This window comes from Lampris incognitus, chromosome 3 (assembly GCF_029633865.1).
Source record: "Lampris incognitus isolate fLamInc1 chromosome 3, fLamInc1.hap2, whole genome shotgun sequence".
Lineage (NCBI taxonomy): Eukaryota > Metazoa > Chordata > Actinopteri > Lampriformes > Lampridae > Lampris > Lampris incognitus.
Window position 1 is genome coordinate 115343491 of NC_079213.1, and position 16467 is coordinate 115359957.

At 47.5% G+C, this 16467-nt stretch overlaps 1 protein-coding gene across 5 annotated transcripts in view; it reads left to right on the forward strand.

Moving 5' to 3' along the window:
- rabgap1l (RAB GTPase activating protein 1-like) overlaps window positions 1-13992 on the forward strand; it is a 249462-nt gene extending 235470 nt beyond the window's left edge. For all 5 annotated transcript variants that reach the window (XM_056275886.1, XM_056275888.1, XM_056275887.1 and 2 more), the window contains 6 exons: window positions 3-113; window positions 2197-2301; window positions 2868-2951; window positions 3907-3978; window positions 4822-5025; window positions 12428-13992. In XM_056275886.1, the coding sequence (XP_056131861.1) occupies window positions 3-113; window positions 2197-2301; window positions 2868-2951; window positions 3907-3978; window positions 4822-5025; window positions 12428-12580 (729 nt within the window). In that variant the 3' untranslated portion in view covers window positions 12581-13992. The remainder of the gene's footprint in view (window positions 1-2; window positions 114-2196; window positions 2302-2867; window positions 2952-3906; window positions 3979-4821; window positions 5026-12427) is intronic.
- Window positions 13993-16467: the final 2475 nt, after the last annotated feature.

Here is a 16467-nt window from a genome sequence, read left to right on the forward strand (position 1 = left end):
AGAGGGAGAATCGGCGTTTGCAGGAGGCCAGCATGCGACTGGAACAGGAGAACGATGACCTGGCCCATGAGCTGGTGACCAGTAAGATCGCCCTGCGTAGCGACCTGGACCAGGTGACCGCCACACACGCCCACGCTGACGCTTCTTTGTTAAGAACCTACACAACTGTATTCCAGCATTAGTCCTACCAGCAGACGTTTCCATGCGGTGGTAGAAGTTAAATGTTGAGATGATGCTTTTCCAACACAGGGACACGAGTTGTGCTGACTGTAGGTCCCCATTAACACCAGTATGAACTCACTGAGCAGTTCCTACAGACATCTGTCACATAGTGAAGTACTAAACACAACAAGCTGGCCGTGCTAGCTTATGGAAGCTCATGCTAGCACCTATAATCACACAAGTCAAACCCGTGTTGTTTGCTTTTAGCTTTATGCTTGGCTGAAAGGAAACGAAACACCTCCGTTACTTCCTGGATATTTTATCTCGCCCAGTTTCTTTATGACTGGTCTCATCAGGCTTCCGTCCTGCCCTCGAGCAAAGCACATAACCCCAACGAGGTTCATGTAGTTGCTGAGAAGCCAGTAGAAATTGTATGAATGTAAAACAGGGTGTCTTCATCTAGGTCCTCAGTCAACTCTTCTAGAGAAAAGGTTGTAATGCTAGGATCAGACTACAGGATATTTTTGTCATTCGTGATGGTCACCATGTCAGATTAAGTAATCATGGTGCCATAAGTTCTGGCCGTGTCTTGTCTGGGAGACTGGCAGCACTACAAATATGACCCCAATTAATCATCGCATGCCGCCTTTCACAGTCTTGCGCGAGTTCATAGGTCGTCAGGGAGGAGGGTCAAGAAATTGTCAGTCATGGCTACAGAAATGCTATGTGTGAGGCTGTTGGTCTTGTGTTGTGAAAAGAAAAGTGAGGGGGCATCTGGGTGGCATGGCAGTCCATTCCGTTGCCCACCAACACAGAGATCATCGGTTCGAATCCCCGCGTTGCCTCCTGCTTGGTCGGGTGTCCCTACAGACACAATTGGCCGTGTCTGCAGGTGGGAAGCCGGATGTGGGTGTGTCCTGGTCGCTGTACTAGCGCCTCCTCTGGTTGGTTGGTGTACCTGTTCAGGGGGAAGAGGAACTGGGGGGAATAGTGTGATCCCCCCACGTGCTACGTCCCCCTGGTGAAGCTCCTCACTGACAGGTGAAAAGAAGCGGCTGGTGACTCCACATGTATGGGAGGAGACATGTGGTAGTCTGCAGCCCTCCCTGGATCAGCCGAGCGGGGGGAGCAGAGACCGGGATGGCTCGGAAGAGTGGGGTAATTGGCCGGATGCAATTGGGGAGAAAAAGGGGAAAAATCCAAAAAAAAAAAGAAAGAAAGAAAAATGTGATTGTGGATGCTGTTGCGGCTAGTGCTACCACCTAGCTTAGCTTAACCAGCTGCTCACCAGGTTGCTGAAGTTCTTCCTCTGCTATTTCTCACCAACATTTATCTTTTTTGACTCTGTCATGGTCCTCCCTCGAGGAAACGTCAAAAGGGCAGGGGTATTGTTGCTTCTGTTCCACAAACTTTTCCTGGGTTTCGTCGCTCCACCTGACAACAGCAGCAGCAGCCCCTCTTTCTCTTGCCATGTCTACATGTGGGCACCAGAGGGCACTCTGTCATCCTACTGGTCAGCGTCAAGGAACACGTCACAGAAGACGTCAGCCTGGGCAGGAAAATACAAAGGATTCTGACATGCTACACTTTCCATCGGGGTGTGGTGGGGGGTCCCAGATGCCACATGGCTGTTCTTTGGTTATGTCCCACTACACAGGGTAAAGACCCCCGTTCATCATTCCCCACATTCATAATCGGGACTGAGGCTGGAAATTGGTCGGTGACGTCAGCATCGGGCTGAAATCCTGTCGTCTGATTGCTGTGTACGCACTGTTTGGAGTATGACAGTATGGTAGCTGTTCAACACTATCAGGTAGTGTAGGTTGTTATAGCGACAACTGCTGGGGTTTTTGGGGTTGTGCACATGCGTTGTTATGTGTGGGAGAAGTTAGTAAAAGAACAGAAAAGGCTGCTGCCCTGTCAACTGGATTATTTCTTGCTGTTTAAACATGATATTGGTCCTGGCATAAAAGGCAGCGCTGTGTGTGTGTGTGTGTGTGTGTGTGTGTGTGTGTGTGTGTGTGTGTGTGTTAGGCAGAGGATAAGGCTGATGTTTTGAACAAGGAGTTGCTGAACACCAAACAACGTCTGGTGGAGACGGAGGAGGAGAAGAGGAGGCAGGAGGAGGAGACGGCGCAGGTAACAAACACTCCTTAGTCTGACTAGTCTCATGGCATCTTATTTTAACCAGTCTGTGCTCAGATAGTGTATTGACTTAACTAGTCTCCTGTCAGTCAGTAGGAGTTAACCAGTGGTGTAAGCTAGACTGGTTCAGGGTCTTCTGTCAAAGCTGACTGCTTCGTTCTTTCGCAGTATTTTGAAACTTTGGTCATAAAGTATTTGTGGTGATTGGTACTGTAGCAGTTGGTAAAAAAAGTTCACCTGTTGAGTTTAGACAGTTAATGTTCAGTAGGTTTTAATCCCACAGCTAATCTCTCAGGACCCATCATGACACATAATGAGCTGACATTAGAACTTCGCCACCTCAGTTCTACTGAGATGTCCCTAAACACAAGGATATGAGTTGAGTAGAATATGGATCCCAGAGGGCAGCTATTGGTTTATGGAACATTATTGAGCTCCTATAGAAAGATGTGGCTTGGTCTTCATATAACAAGTCGGTCTTACATGAGGATGATGATATTGTATTGTTTGTTATCACACCAGTTGCCTCCAAAGAGATGACGTGTGATTCCTTCTTTCAGCTTAAAGAGGTGTTTCGAAGAGAACTGGAGAAGGCGGAGTCAGAGATAAAAAAAACCACCGCCATCATAACAGAATACAAGCAGGTGAGACAACGCTGATAGAAAACAGAGTCATTTCTATCTAGTCCATCTGCCACCTCTAGAAGATGATGTTGGGACTAGAAAATGATGTTGGGACTAGAAGATGATGTTAGAATTTAGGACTAGAAGGGGATGTTAGGACTAGAATATGTTGGGATGAGAATATGATGTTAGGAATACAAAGATAATGTTAGGACTAGAATATGATGTTAGGACTAGAAGATGATTTTGAGACTAAATGATGATGTTAGGATTAGAAGATGATGTTGGGACTAGAAGATGATGTTAGGACTAGAAGATGATGCTGGGACTAAAAGATGATGTTAGGACTAGAAGGTGATGTTAGGACTTGAAGATGATGTTGGGGCTAGAAGATGATGTTAGGACTACAAGATGATGTTAGGATATAGCACTAGAAGATTATGTTTGGACGAGAAGGTGATGTTAGGATTTAGGACTAGAAGATGATGTTGGGACTAGAAGATGATGTTAGGACTAGAAGATGATGTTGGGACTAGAAGATGATGTTAGGACTAGAAGATGATGTTGGGACTAGAAGATGATGTTAGGACTAGAAGATGATGTTAGGACTAGAAGATGATGTTAGGATTTAGGACTAGAAGATGATGTTGGGACTAGAAGATCATGTTAGGACTAGAAGATGATGTTAGGACTTAGGACTAGAAAATTATGTTGGGACTAGAAGATGATGTTAGCACTAGAAGATGATGTTAGGATTTAGGACTAGAAGATGATGTTAGGATTTAGGACTAGAAAATTATGTTGGGACTAGAAGGTGATGTTGGGACTAGAAGATGATGTTGGGACATGACGAGCATGGCAGAGCTTTCAACCATCCACCGGTGATACATGAAGGTGTAGAAGCTCCGTGGTTCTGTTAGTGGTTCAGTGTCTGCATGCAGGATGTGTCATGTGACCTCTGCTGGTTGTGTTTCAGATCTGCTCCCAGCTCAGCAGCCGGTTGGAGAAACAGCAGGCAGACACCAACGAGGAACTGGACATTGTCAGGGTGTGACATCACTTCCTGTCAGACACATATAAACATATATAAACACATCTGACTGACTCAGATAACAATAAATGATTCACCTGTGTGTTCAGTTTGACAGTCCTTTGGGTAAAGGTATCATTTTTACATTAAGTACTGTAACTCTGGAAAGGAAGTATAATGACTTGAAAGTTCATTTCCTGTTCTGACTGAAGCATTACTGGCATACAGGTGGAATAAATAATATTTAATGACATTTAAAGTTTCCACCTTGGAGGTCAACACTATACTGGACCAGTGTGTGTCCTGTGTAGGTGTTGGTGAGGTGAGTGTGAGCTGAGCTTCATTCCAAATGAACCTGAGTTGTACTTATTGATGTAGTACTATCTATTGGTGACGGTCCTCTACCAGCTTGTTCTGTCATATCTGCTGGTTGGACACAACTTCTTCTTCATTTTGGCACTATGATGAAGATGAAAACACTATGCGCCCTGTCGTTACTCCTGGTAAAGTCCTAGCAGACACCAACCTTCCCCATTACATCCTGCTACAGTGTGCAGGGGGAATGTTCATGGTTTGTTATCTTCTGAAACACACCAGAGAGAGAAAGAAGGTTGTTTACACGGAGGTCTTCAGGACTGATGCTTTCATTTGAACTGACTTCAGTTGATACTGCCCCAAAATAGAAATCTGAAAGACCCAGGAGCAGTTTGATGCCGTTTTGGTAGTGACAGCCAGGTCGTACCATGACAGCAGCAGAACACTGTCTAGCCTGATAATAACAGTACTCGTGTGTGTGTGTGTGTGTGTGTGTGTGTGTGTGTGTGTGTGTGTGTGTGTGTGTGTGTGTGTGCGCTCATTCAGGGGAAGGTGATGTCCTGTGAGAGCTGCAGGGAGATGTTCAGCTCAGAGGGGCCCCTGCAGTGTGTGGCCCCCGGTGGGGAAGAGGGGGGGACCAGCAAGCGGCGGGACGAGGAGAAGGAGGTGCTCAGAGGGCAGCTGAGAGAACTTGAGCTGGAACTCGCCCAAACCAAACTGCAGCTGGTGGAAGCCAAGTGTAAAATCCAGGTCAGATACCATGACTGATGAGACTACCACCACAGTGCTACTACAACTACTTGTAGTACTAATGATATTACTACCAATAATACTGCTCATGATAATACTGTTATTGATTGGGTTGTTCTATGGGTCAACAATGACCCACAACAGTGTTGGACAGCAGAGAATAGACTATATGATCTTTTTTCAGCCTGAACTGTGAAGACTTTTCCTGCAGTGACCCAGCATTAGAGGAAGAGTCCTGAACTGTGAGGACTCTTCCTGCAGTGACCCAGCATTAGAGGAAGAGTCCTGAACTGCGAGGACTCTTCCTGCAGTGACCCAGCATTAGAGGAAGAGTCCTGAACTGCGAGGACTCTTCCTGCAGTGACCCAGCATTAGAGGAAGAGTCCTGAACTGTGAAGACTTTTCCTGCAGTGACCCAGCATTAGAGGAAGAGTCCTGAACTGTGAGGACTCTTCCTGCAGTGACCCAGCATTAGAGGAAGAGTCCTGAACTGTGAAGACCCTTCCTGCAGTGACCCAGCATTAGAGGAAGAGTCCTGAACTGTGAGGACTCTTCCTGCAGTGACCCAGCATTAGAGGAAGAGTCCTGAACTGTGAGGACTCTTCCTGCAGTGACCCAGCATTAGAGGAAGAGTCCTGAACTGTGAGGACCCTTCCTGCAGTGACCCAGCATTAGAGGAAGAGTCCTGAACTGTGAGGACCCTTCCTGCAGTGACCCAGCATTAGAGGAAGAGTCCTGAACTGTGAAGACCCTTCCTGCAGTGACCCAGCATTAGAGGAAGAGTCCTGAACTGTGAGGACTCTTCCTGCAGTGACCCAGCATTAGAGGAAGAGTCCTGAACTGCGAGGACCCTTCCTGCAGTGACCCAGCATTAGAGGAAGAGTCCTGAACTGCGAGGACCCTTCCTGCAGTGACCCAGCATTAGAGGAAGAGTCCTGAACTGTGAAGACCCTTCCTGCAGTGACCCAGCATTAGAGGAAGAGTCCTGAACTGTGAGGACTCTTCCTGCAGTGACCCAGCATTAGAGGAAGAGTCCTGAACTGTGAGGACTCTTCCTGCAGTGACCCAGCATTAGAGGAAGAGTCCTGAACTGCGAGGACCCTTCCTGCAGTGACCCAGCATTAGAGGAAGAGTCCTGAACAGGATTTTTGTTCATATGTCCATGAAAGCTGTTCACCACTAGGGTACTAAGACGGTCTAAAGACTGATTTTAACTTCCGGGTCATGTGTGACCTGGAAGTTAAAATCAGTCACGGTCAGTTACATACCACAAAGACACACACCACACTGCACACACAATGAGACATTGAGATTATTATTACTGCGCTAGAAAGATGCAAGTCTACACACAGAAGCTCCCCTGGTTCTCCTCTGGACCAGTGGAGGTCTGGAGGAGAACCAGGGAGCAGGAACCAGGGAGCAGGAACCAGGAAGACTTTGTCATTTCACCTCATGTACCTGCACACATGAAATGGAACAAAACTTCATTTCCCCCAACCCACAACAGTACAACACACAGACAACAACACATCCAACAAGTACAAGAACACACACATACCCACACCAACACATATACCCACAGTAACACACATACCCACAGTAACACATATACCCACAGTAACACACATACCCACACTAGCACACATACCCACACTAACACATATACCCACAGTAACACACATACCCACACTAACACATATACCCACAGTAACACATATACCCACAGTAACACATATACCCACAGTAACACACATACCCACACTAACACATATACCCACACCAACACATATACCCACAGTAACACACATACCCACAGTAACACACATACCCACAGTAACACATATACCCACACTAGCACACATACCCACACTAACACATATACCCACAGTAACACACATACCCACACTAACACACATATCCACAGTAACACACATACCCACACTAACACATATACCCACACTAACACATATACCCACAGTAACACATATACCCACAGTAACACATATACCCACACTAACACATATACCCACAGTAACACATATACCCACAGTAACACATATACCCACACTAACACATATACCCACACTAACACATATACCCACAGTAACACATATACCCACACTAGCACACATACCCACACTAACACATATACCCACAGTAACACACATACCCACACTAACACATATACCCACAGTAACACACATACCCACAGTAACACACATACCCACACTAACACACATACCCACACTAACACACATACCCACAGTAACACACATACCCACACTAACACACATACCCACACTAACACATATACCCACAGTAACACATATACCCACAGTAACACACATACCCACACTAACACACATACCCACACTAACACATATAACCACACCAACACACATACCCACAGTAACACATATACCCACACCAACACATATACCCATACTAACACACATACCCACAGTAACACACATACCCACACTAACACATATACCCACAGTAACACACATACCCACACTAGCACACATACCCACACTAACACATATAACCACACCAACACATATACCCACAGTAACACACATACCCACACTAACACATATACCCACAGTAACACACATACCCACACTAGCACACATACCCACAGTAACACACATACCCACACTAGCACACATACCCACACTAACACATATACCCACAGTAACACATATACCCACAGTAACACATATACCCACAGTAACACACATACCCACACTAACACACATACCCACACTAACACATATACCCACAGTAACACACATACCCACAGTAACACATATACCCACACCAACACATATACCCACACTAACACACATACCCACAGTAACACACATACCCACACTAACACATATACCCACAGTAACACACATACCCACACTAACACACATACCCACAGTAACACACATACCCACAGTAACACACATACCCAGACTAACACATATACCCACACTAACACATATACCCACAGTAACACATATACCCACAGTAACACACATACCCACACTAACACATATACCCACAGTAACACACATACCCACACTAGCACACATACCCACACTAACACATATACCCACACCAACACATATACCCACACTAACACATACCCACAGTAACACACATACCCAGACTAACACATATACCCACAGTAACACACATACCCACACTAGCACATATACCCACAGTAACACACATACCCACACTAGCACATATACCCACACTAGCACAAATACCCGCACTAACACATATACCCACACCAACACATATACCCACACTAACACATACCCACAGTAACACACATACCCAGACTAACACATATACCCACAGTAACACACATACCCACACTAACACATATACCCACAGTAACACACATACCCAGACTAACACATATACCCACAGTAACACACATACCCACACTAGCACATATACCCACACTAACACATATACCCACACCAACACATATACCCACAGTAACACACATACCCACACTAACACACATACCCACAGTAACACACATACCCACACTAACACACATACCCACACCAACACATATACCCACAGTAACACACATACCCACAGTAACACACATACCCACACTAACACATATACCCACAGTAACACACATACCCAGAGTAACACACATACCCACACTAACACATATACCCACAGTAACACACATACCCACACTAACACATATACCCACAGTAACACACATACCCAGACTAACACATATACCCACAGTAACACACATACCCACACTAGCACATATACCCACACTAACACATATACCCACACCAACACATATACCCACAGTAACACACATACCCACACTAACACACATACCCACAGTAACACACATACCCACACTAACACACATACCCACACCAACACATATACCCACAGTAACACACATACCCACAGTAACACACATACCCACACTAACACATATACCCACAGTAACACACATACCCAGAGTAACACACATACCCACACTAACACATATACCCACACTATCACATATACCCACGGTAACACACATACCCACACTAACACATATACCCACACCAACACATATACCCACACTAACACACATACCCACAGTAACACACATACCCACACTAACACATATACCCACAGTAACACACATACCCACACTAGCACACATACCCACACTAACACATATACCCACACCAACACATATACCCACAGTAACACACATACCCACACTAACACACATACCCACACTAACACACATACCCACAGTAACACACATACCCACACTAACACACATACCCACAGTAACACACATACCCACTCTAACACATATACCCACACTAACACACATACCCACTCTAACACATATACCCACACTAACACACATACCCACAGTAACACACATACCCACACTAACACACATACCCACACTAACACACATACCCACAGTAACACACATACCCACACTAACACACATACCCACACTAACACACATACCCACTCTAACACATATACCCACACTAACACACATACCCACAGTAACACACATACCCAGAGTAACACACATACCCACACTAACACATATACCCACACTATCACATATACCCACAGTAACACACATACCCACACTAACACACATACCCACACCAACACATATACCCACACTATCACATATACCCACAGTAACACACATACCCACACTAACACATATACCCACACCAACACATATACCCACACTAACACACATACCCACAGTAACACACATACCCACACTAACACATATACCCACAGTAACACACATACCCACACTAGCACACATACCCACAGTAACACACATACCCACAGTAACACATATACCCACAGTAACACACATACCCACTCTAACACATATACCCACACTAACACATATACCCACACTAACACACATACCCACAGTAACACACATACCCACACTAACACACATACCCACTCTAACACATATACCCACAGTAACACACATACCCACTCTAACACATATACCCACAGTAACACACATACCCACTCTAACACATATACCCACTCTAACACATATACCCACACTAACACACATACCCACAGTAACACACATACCCACACTAACACACATACCCACAGTAACACACATACCCACACTAACACACATACCCACACTAACACATATACCCACAGTAACACACATACCCACACTAGCACATATACCCACAGTAACACACATACCCACACTAACACATATACCCACAGTAACACACATACCCACACTATCACATATACCCACTCTAACACATATACCCACACTAACACACATACCCACAGTAACACACATACCCACACTAACACACATACCCACAGTAACACAGATACCCACACTATCACATATACCCACTCTAACACATATACCCACACTAACACACATACCCACAGTAACACACATACCCACACTAACACACATACCCACAGTAACACACATACCCACACTAACACACATACCCACAGTAACACACATACCCACACTAAACCAAAAAAAATAAAAAATCACTGTCCAAAGGAACGAACGCCAGCCAGGATGACCGTTGGAACTGCCGGTCTGCATGGGCTAGCAGTTAGCTTAGCCTGCCCCGATTACACGTCCTGTCAGGCCGCCCTCCATGTTTCCTCCATGGGCGCAGCTCCAGGCAGGAGCCGTGGTCCCTGTGGCAACCGGACAAAGCAGACCAAGCCCTCCCAGCCGATCCAGCGCCAGCTCTCCCAGCCAGACACCCTCGACACACCTCCCCGCACTCCTCACGATGACATCAAAAACACCACAGTCGCCGCCAGGTGAGGCCGCCGCCAGATCGCTGTCGGTGTTATCGAAACTGCCGGTCTGCATGGGCTGGCAGTTAGCTTAGCCTGCCCTGCTCTCCCAGCCGATCCAGCACCAGCTCTCCCAGCCAACAACCGAAGACAAAAACTTAGACGTGGACAAAGACACTGCATCAATGGTACTGGGTGAGGCCGCTGCAAATGTGAATACAGGTCGCCATCTTCCCACACCGGTACTGGGTGAGGCCGCTGCAAATGTGAATACAGGTCGCCATCTTCCCACACCGGTACTGGGTGAGGCCGCTGCAAATGTGAATACAGGTCGCCATCTTCCCACAGCGGTACTGGGTGAGACCGCTGCAAATGTGAATACGGGTCGCCATCTTCCCACAGCGGTACTGGGTGAGGCCGCTGCAAATGTGAATACGGGTCGCCATCTTCCCACACCGGTACTGGGTGAGGCCGCTGCAAATGTGAATACGGGTCGCCATCTTCCCACAGCGGTACTGGGTGAGGCCGCCGCAAATGTGAATACAGGTCCTCATCTCTCACACCGGTACTGGGTGAGGCCGCTGTAAATGTGAATACAGGTCACCATCTTCCCACAGCGGTACTGGGTGAGGCCGCCGCAAATGTGAATACAGGTCCTCATCTCTCACACCGGTACTGGGTGAGGCCGCCGCAAATGTGAATACAGGTCCTCATCTCTCACACCGGTACTGGGTGAGGCCGCTGTAAATGTGAATACAGGTCCTCATCTCTCACACCGGTACTGGGTGAGGCCGCTGCAAATGTGAATACAGGTCACCATCTTCCCACAGCGGTACTGGGTGAGGCCGCTGCAAATGTGAATACAGGTCCTCATCTCTCACACCGGTACTGGGTGAGGCCGCCGCAAATGTGAATACAGGTCACCATCTTCCCACAGCGGTACTGGGTGAGGCCGCTGCAAATGTGAATACAGGTCCTCATCTCTCACACCGGTACTGGGTGAGGCCGCTGCAAATGTGAATTCACGTCGCCATCTTCCCACACCATAAGCGGTTTGGTTCTTCGCGGTCTTGCTGCACAGTGAATAGGGGAAACCCAGATAATCACAAAGTTTGTGATGAATGACAGCTTGTTTCTTCGTGCAAAATAAATTTGGGGTTTACAATTCAATTAAGATGCTTTAATTTAGAGGTTTAATGAAGGCGGGCAGTATACAGAATGTTAGGACAACACAACTGCTACTAGTGAGACTACTATTAATGATACTACCACCATTATACTACTACTACAAGCAATACTACTACTATTTACACTACCACCACAGTAAAACTACTGCTAGTGCCCTTTGCAGCTGGAAAAGCAGTACATAACTGCAGCTCCATTTACCATTTACAAATAATACTGCCACAGTACTGATGATAACAATGTACTAGTACTACCAGTGAGTCTACACCACAATTCCACTAATAGTAATACTATTACGAATAAGAAAATCACTACAATACCACTAATTGGTGGCTACTGGTTTGGGACTCATGGCTGTCTCTCTCTTGCGGGCGTTTAGGAGTTGGAGCACCAGAGGGGCATCCTGATGACAGAGATCCAGGCTGCCAAGAACTGGTGGTTCAGCAAAACGCTGGGCTCCCTGAAGAGCTCCACCACCGGTAGTGGCTCTCAGTCCCAGACACCCTCCTCCCCGAAGGAAGGCCCTGCCTAGTCCCCCTGTACAACGCCAACCACCGCTCAGTCGTTCCACTAGAGGGCGACGTGAAGAATGCAGTTTTCCTTTTCCCACTACGTGCAGGAGGTATGAGGGGCAGGACTAGCTGGCCTGTTTGACTATGAATGGCTGAAAATTAATGGGCAGGGCTTACGCCAGCCTCAGTCCAGGACAAGCTTCTTCACGCTCACAAGCTCTGCCCACTACGCTTATGGACCAAGCACCTGTCAATCACTTGTGTTTCAGTTTGATTAGACTTAAATGTCGCCTGTGAGCTCTTGCTGGTGGGTTGTCATGGAGGTTCGATGGCTGATCGGCTGCTCTTCACTCCTGCTGTGGTTTAGGAAGATGACACAACACACAGGAACAACCCTCATGAGACAAACTCTCGACATCTCCTCCCCCTTGTGGCCAAACAGTGTTGTTGCTGAGTGGTAGCCATCTAGCTGTGGAAAGGAAGTGACCCTACTGGCTCTCCGTCACAGAGAAGCACCAGCTTCTGAAAGGGGAAACTGCATTCAACATAGAAATCTTATATTTCTTATGGTAACAAGTGGTCATATCTATAACAAATTAATCTTTTTTTAATCTTGTACAGTTTAAAAGGCAAAAAGCTCTTTTTCTTTGTTAAATTTCTTTTTTTTTACTTTTTGGAAGTTGGTTATTGTTTCTGTAGATGTTGACATAATGAAGCAGTGTTGGAAGGTTCTGGTCAAGTCCAAATGCTGAAGCATTGCACACCCCAACCAATAACCCCAACACCCCCCAAACCTCCAAACCCTCAGCTACGGACCCCCGGATCGCCACCGTACATTTCAGATCTCAGTGAGAGCGTCATTGAGCTGGGAAGGTGTTTAGCTGCTGTCCTGCAATTACAGAGTCGGACTAAGCCGACCTGATCCTTCTGGCTTCATATCTGATCATTTAGAAATACCCAGTCAGCATCATCTCGCGCCACACCTGGGAGAACTCACTCTGTGTTGTATGAATAGTCCTGTGTAGCTGCATGCTAGCTTGTTTTGTGTAAGTGGGGCTGATGTGGTCCTTCGTGAGATGTTTGGTGATGTCATGAGGTTAGTCACACTTCCAGAAACCATCTTAGGAGAACACCCAGGAGATGACAGCTGAAGTTGGACCATGGCCATGTCTTAACTCCAGGTCTATAAATCATTGACTGTGAGAGTAAGGTTGTCATGGCAACGACCACATCGAGGATGCCATAGAATCAGCCTTATCTGTAGAAAAGCACAATTTTTCATCAGTAAGACAAAGTTCTACAACTGCACCACAACAGCCATGACAGTTAATATGCGCAGCTGCCGACACTGAGCACACACGACTCCAAAACTAGAAACCGACACAAGCCTTTGGACTTGGACCAGGACCGCGTGTACATGTACGTGTATGTGTATGTGTGTGTGTGTGTGGGGGGGGGGTAGCATGCTCTGCAATGTTAACTCTGTGATTTTGGGCCAAACGGTTTCTTCACATTGCCGCCTTTCTCGAACGTTTGGCTGAATCCCTCTGCTGTGGGGTCAAAGGTCAGGGGAGTCGTCTGCGGTGCCATAAGAAGCAGCCTGGCTTTGTCTTCCTCTCTCACCTGTCTTTCTGTGCTCATACTGAATGAAGACTCTGTCGGATATGACTTGGTTTGGAATGAAGCAGTGTGCCGGTAAAACCGAGGCCTGTGGCGGCCCAGCAGCCGAGCAGCCCCCTGACGAGGAGCCCAGACAGGAGACCGGCGCGCTGCGTGGTTGGAGGACGTTTCCTCGGGTTTGGTCTCTTGTTGGTGATGTCTGCCAGGTCTGCTCCTACAGCACGGGAGCACCTGCCAGTGTCTTTGCTGCACTTTCATAGCGTCGATGTTTTAAACATTATTTCAAGAGGTTTGTTTGTTCTCGAGTTCACGAGATAATTTTTTCTTAACTTCATACCGTTGACGGAGGAGAACGCTGCCAAATTCTAATCCATTCTAACCCACAATTCCACCAGAGCAAGCCTTGGTGAGATCTGAACTAGGCTCATGGTCTGTGCCGGGGAGGAACGGTTTGCAGGACTGTGGGCCAGTTGACTCCGGATGGATTTCTGTACAGAAGCTGTCTTAACTTGCATTAATAAAATTCAGTTTCTCTGTCCCCTGACCTGCTTACATCCTTTTCATTGAATACCAGATTATCCCTCCCATCGTGATGGTCCCTGCAGCGTTTAGCCGGCCACATGACTAAACACGCGTTACGCTGACTGTTTGTTTCACATCATCACACAGACGTAAAGTAAAACAAGTGTTCTGCAGAAGTCTCAAACAGCCAAGCCCCCCGCAAGATCCATGAACCCGGATCTTGCGTGGACAGACTTGCACGGTATCTATGAGCTGCATGACGTGCCAGTAAAACTCTGGCGCACTGGTGCTGTCAAACAGCTGGTGGGGAGTGAAGAGGGGCAGATGCATGAGAACATGCAGATGATTCGGTGGAATGTTGCTGAAGTGATGGACCAGACTCAGGATCACTAGACCACCGGCGCCAGTCCAGTCGTGTGTCTCCAGCCAGGTGGCTGGAGCAGTGGCTAACATCATCAGGACTCAGGAACACTTTATTTGTCATTTCGTCTTCTGTACCAGTACGTACACAAAAGGAAGGGGATTCCGTTTCCCGCCACCCGCAGCAATGCAACACAAAAGACAAAAACGCAGAACAAACCGGGCAAATTCCCGCCCCCTGCGGGACTCGATCCGGCTTTACGCTACACCACGAGGCGACGCCGCCAGCCGCTCGCCTAAAGGGGGCTGACCCCTGCTCCGTCAGCCGGTGAGTCTTTCTGTAGGTTACAGTAGTCACCTTCTCCCGGAAGTGCGCCCCTCGCGCTTTGTTACTCCCGCGCTCCAAAGAGGCTTCTGAGGAGCTGCACGCTTCCGAACACTTCCGGCCCGCTGCAGAATTCGATCCGGGATTGTACTCACCACGAGGCAACATCGCTGAACCTCTCGACTAAAGGGGGCTGACCCCCGCTGCGATTGGTCAGTGAGTCATTTTGTAGGTTGCAAAAGCAAAAACAGCCATCAACACAGTCCGCTCAGTACAACACAGTCCGCTCCGTGCAACAAAGTCCGCTCCGTGCAACACACTCCACTCAGTACAACACGGTCCACTCCGTGCAACACAGTCCACTCAGTACAACACACTCCACTCCGTGCAACAAAGTCCGCTCCGTGCAACACAGTCCACTCAGTACAACACAGTCCACTCCGTGCAACACAGTCCGCTCCGTACAACACAATCCACTCCGTGCAACACAGTCCGCTCCGTACAACACACTCCACTCCGTGCAACAAAGTCCGCTCCGTGCAACACACTCCACTCAGTACAACACAGTCCACTCCGTGCAACACAGTCCGCTCAGTACAACACACTCCACTCCGTGCAACACAGTCCACTCAGTACAACACAGTCCACTCCGTGCAACACAGTCTGCTCCGTGCAACACACTCCACTCAGTACAACACAGTCCACTCCGTGCAACACACTCCACTCCGTGCAACACACTCCACTCCGTGCAACACACTCCACTCAGTACAACACAGTCCGCTCAGTACAACACACTCCACTCCGTGCAACACACTCCACTCAGTACAACACAGTCCACTCCGTGCAACACAGTCTGCTCCGTGCAACACAGTCCGCTCCGTGCAACATAGTCCACTCCGTTCAACATAGTCCACTCCGTGCAACACAGTCCACTCAGTACAACGCAGTCCGCTCCGTGCAACAGAGTCCGCTCCGTGCAACACAGTCCGCTCCGTGCAACACAGTCCGCTCAGTACAACACACTCCACTCAGTACAACACAGTCCGCTCCGTGCAACACAGTCCGCTCAGTACAACACAG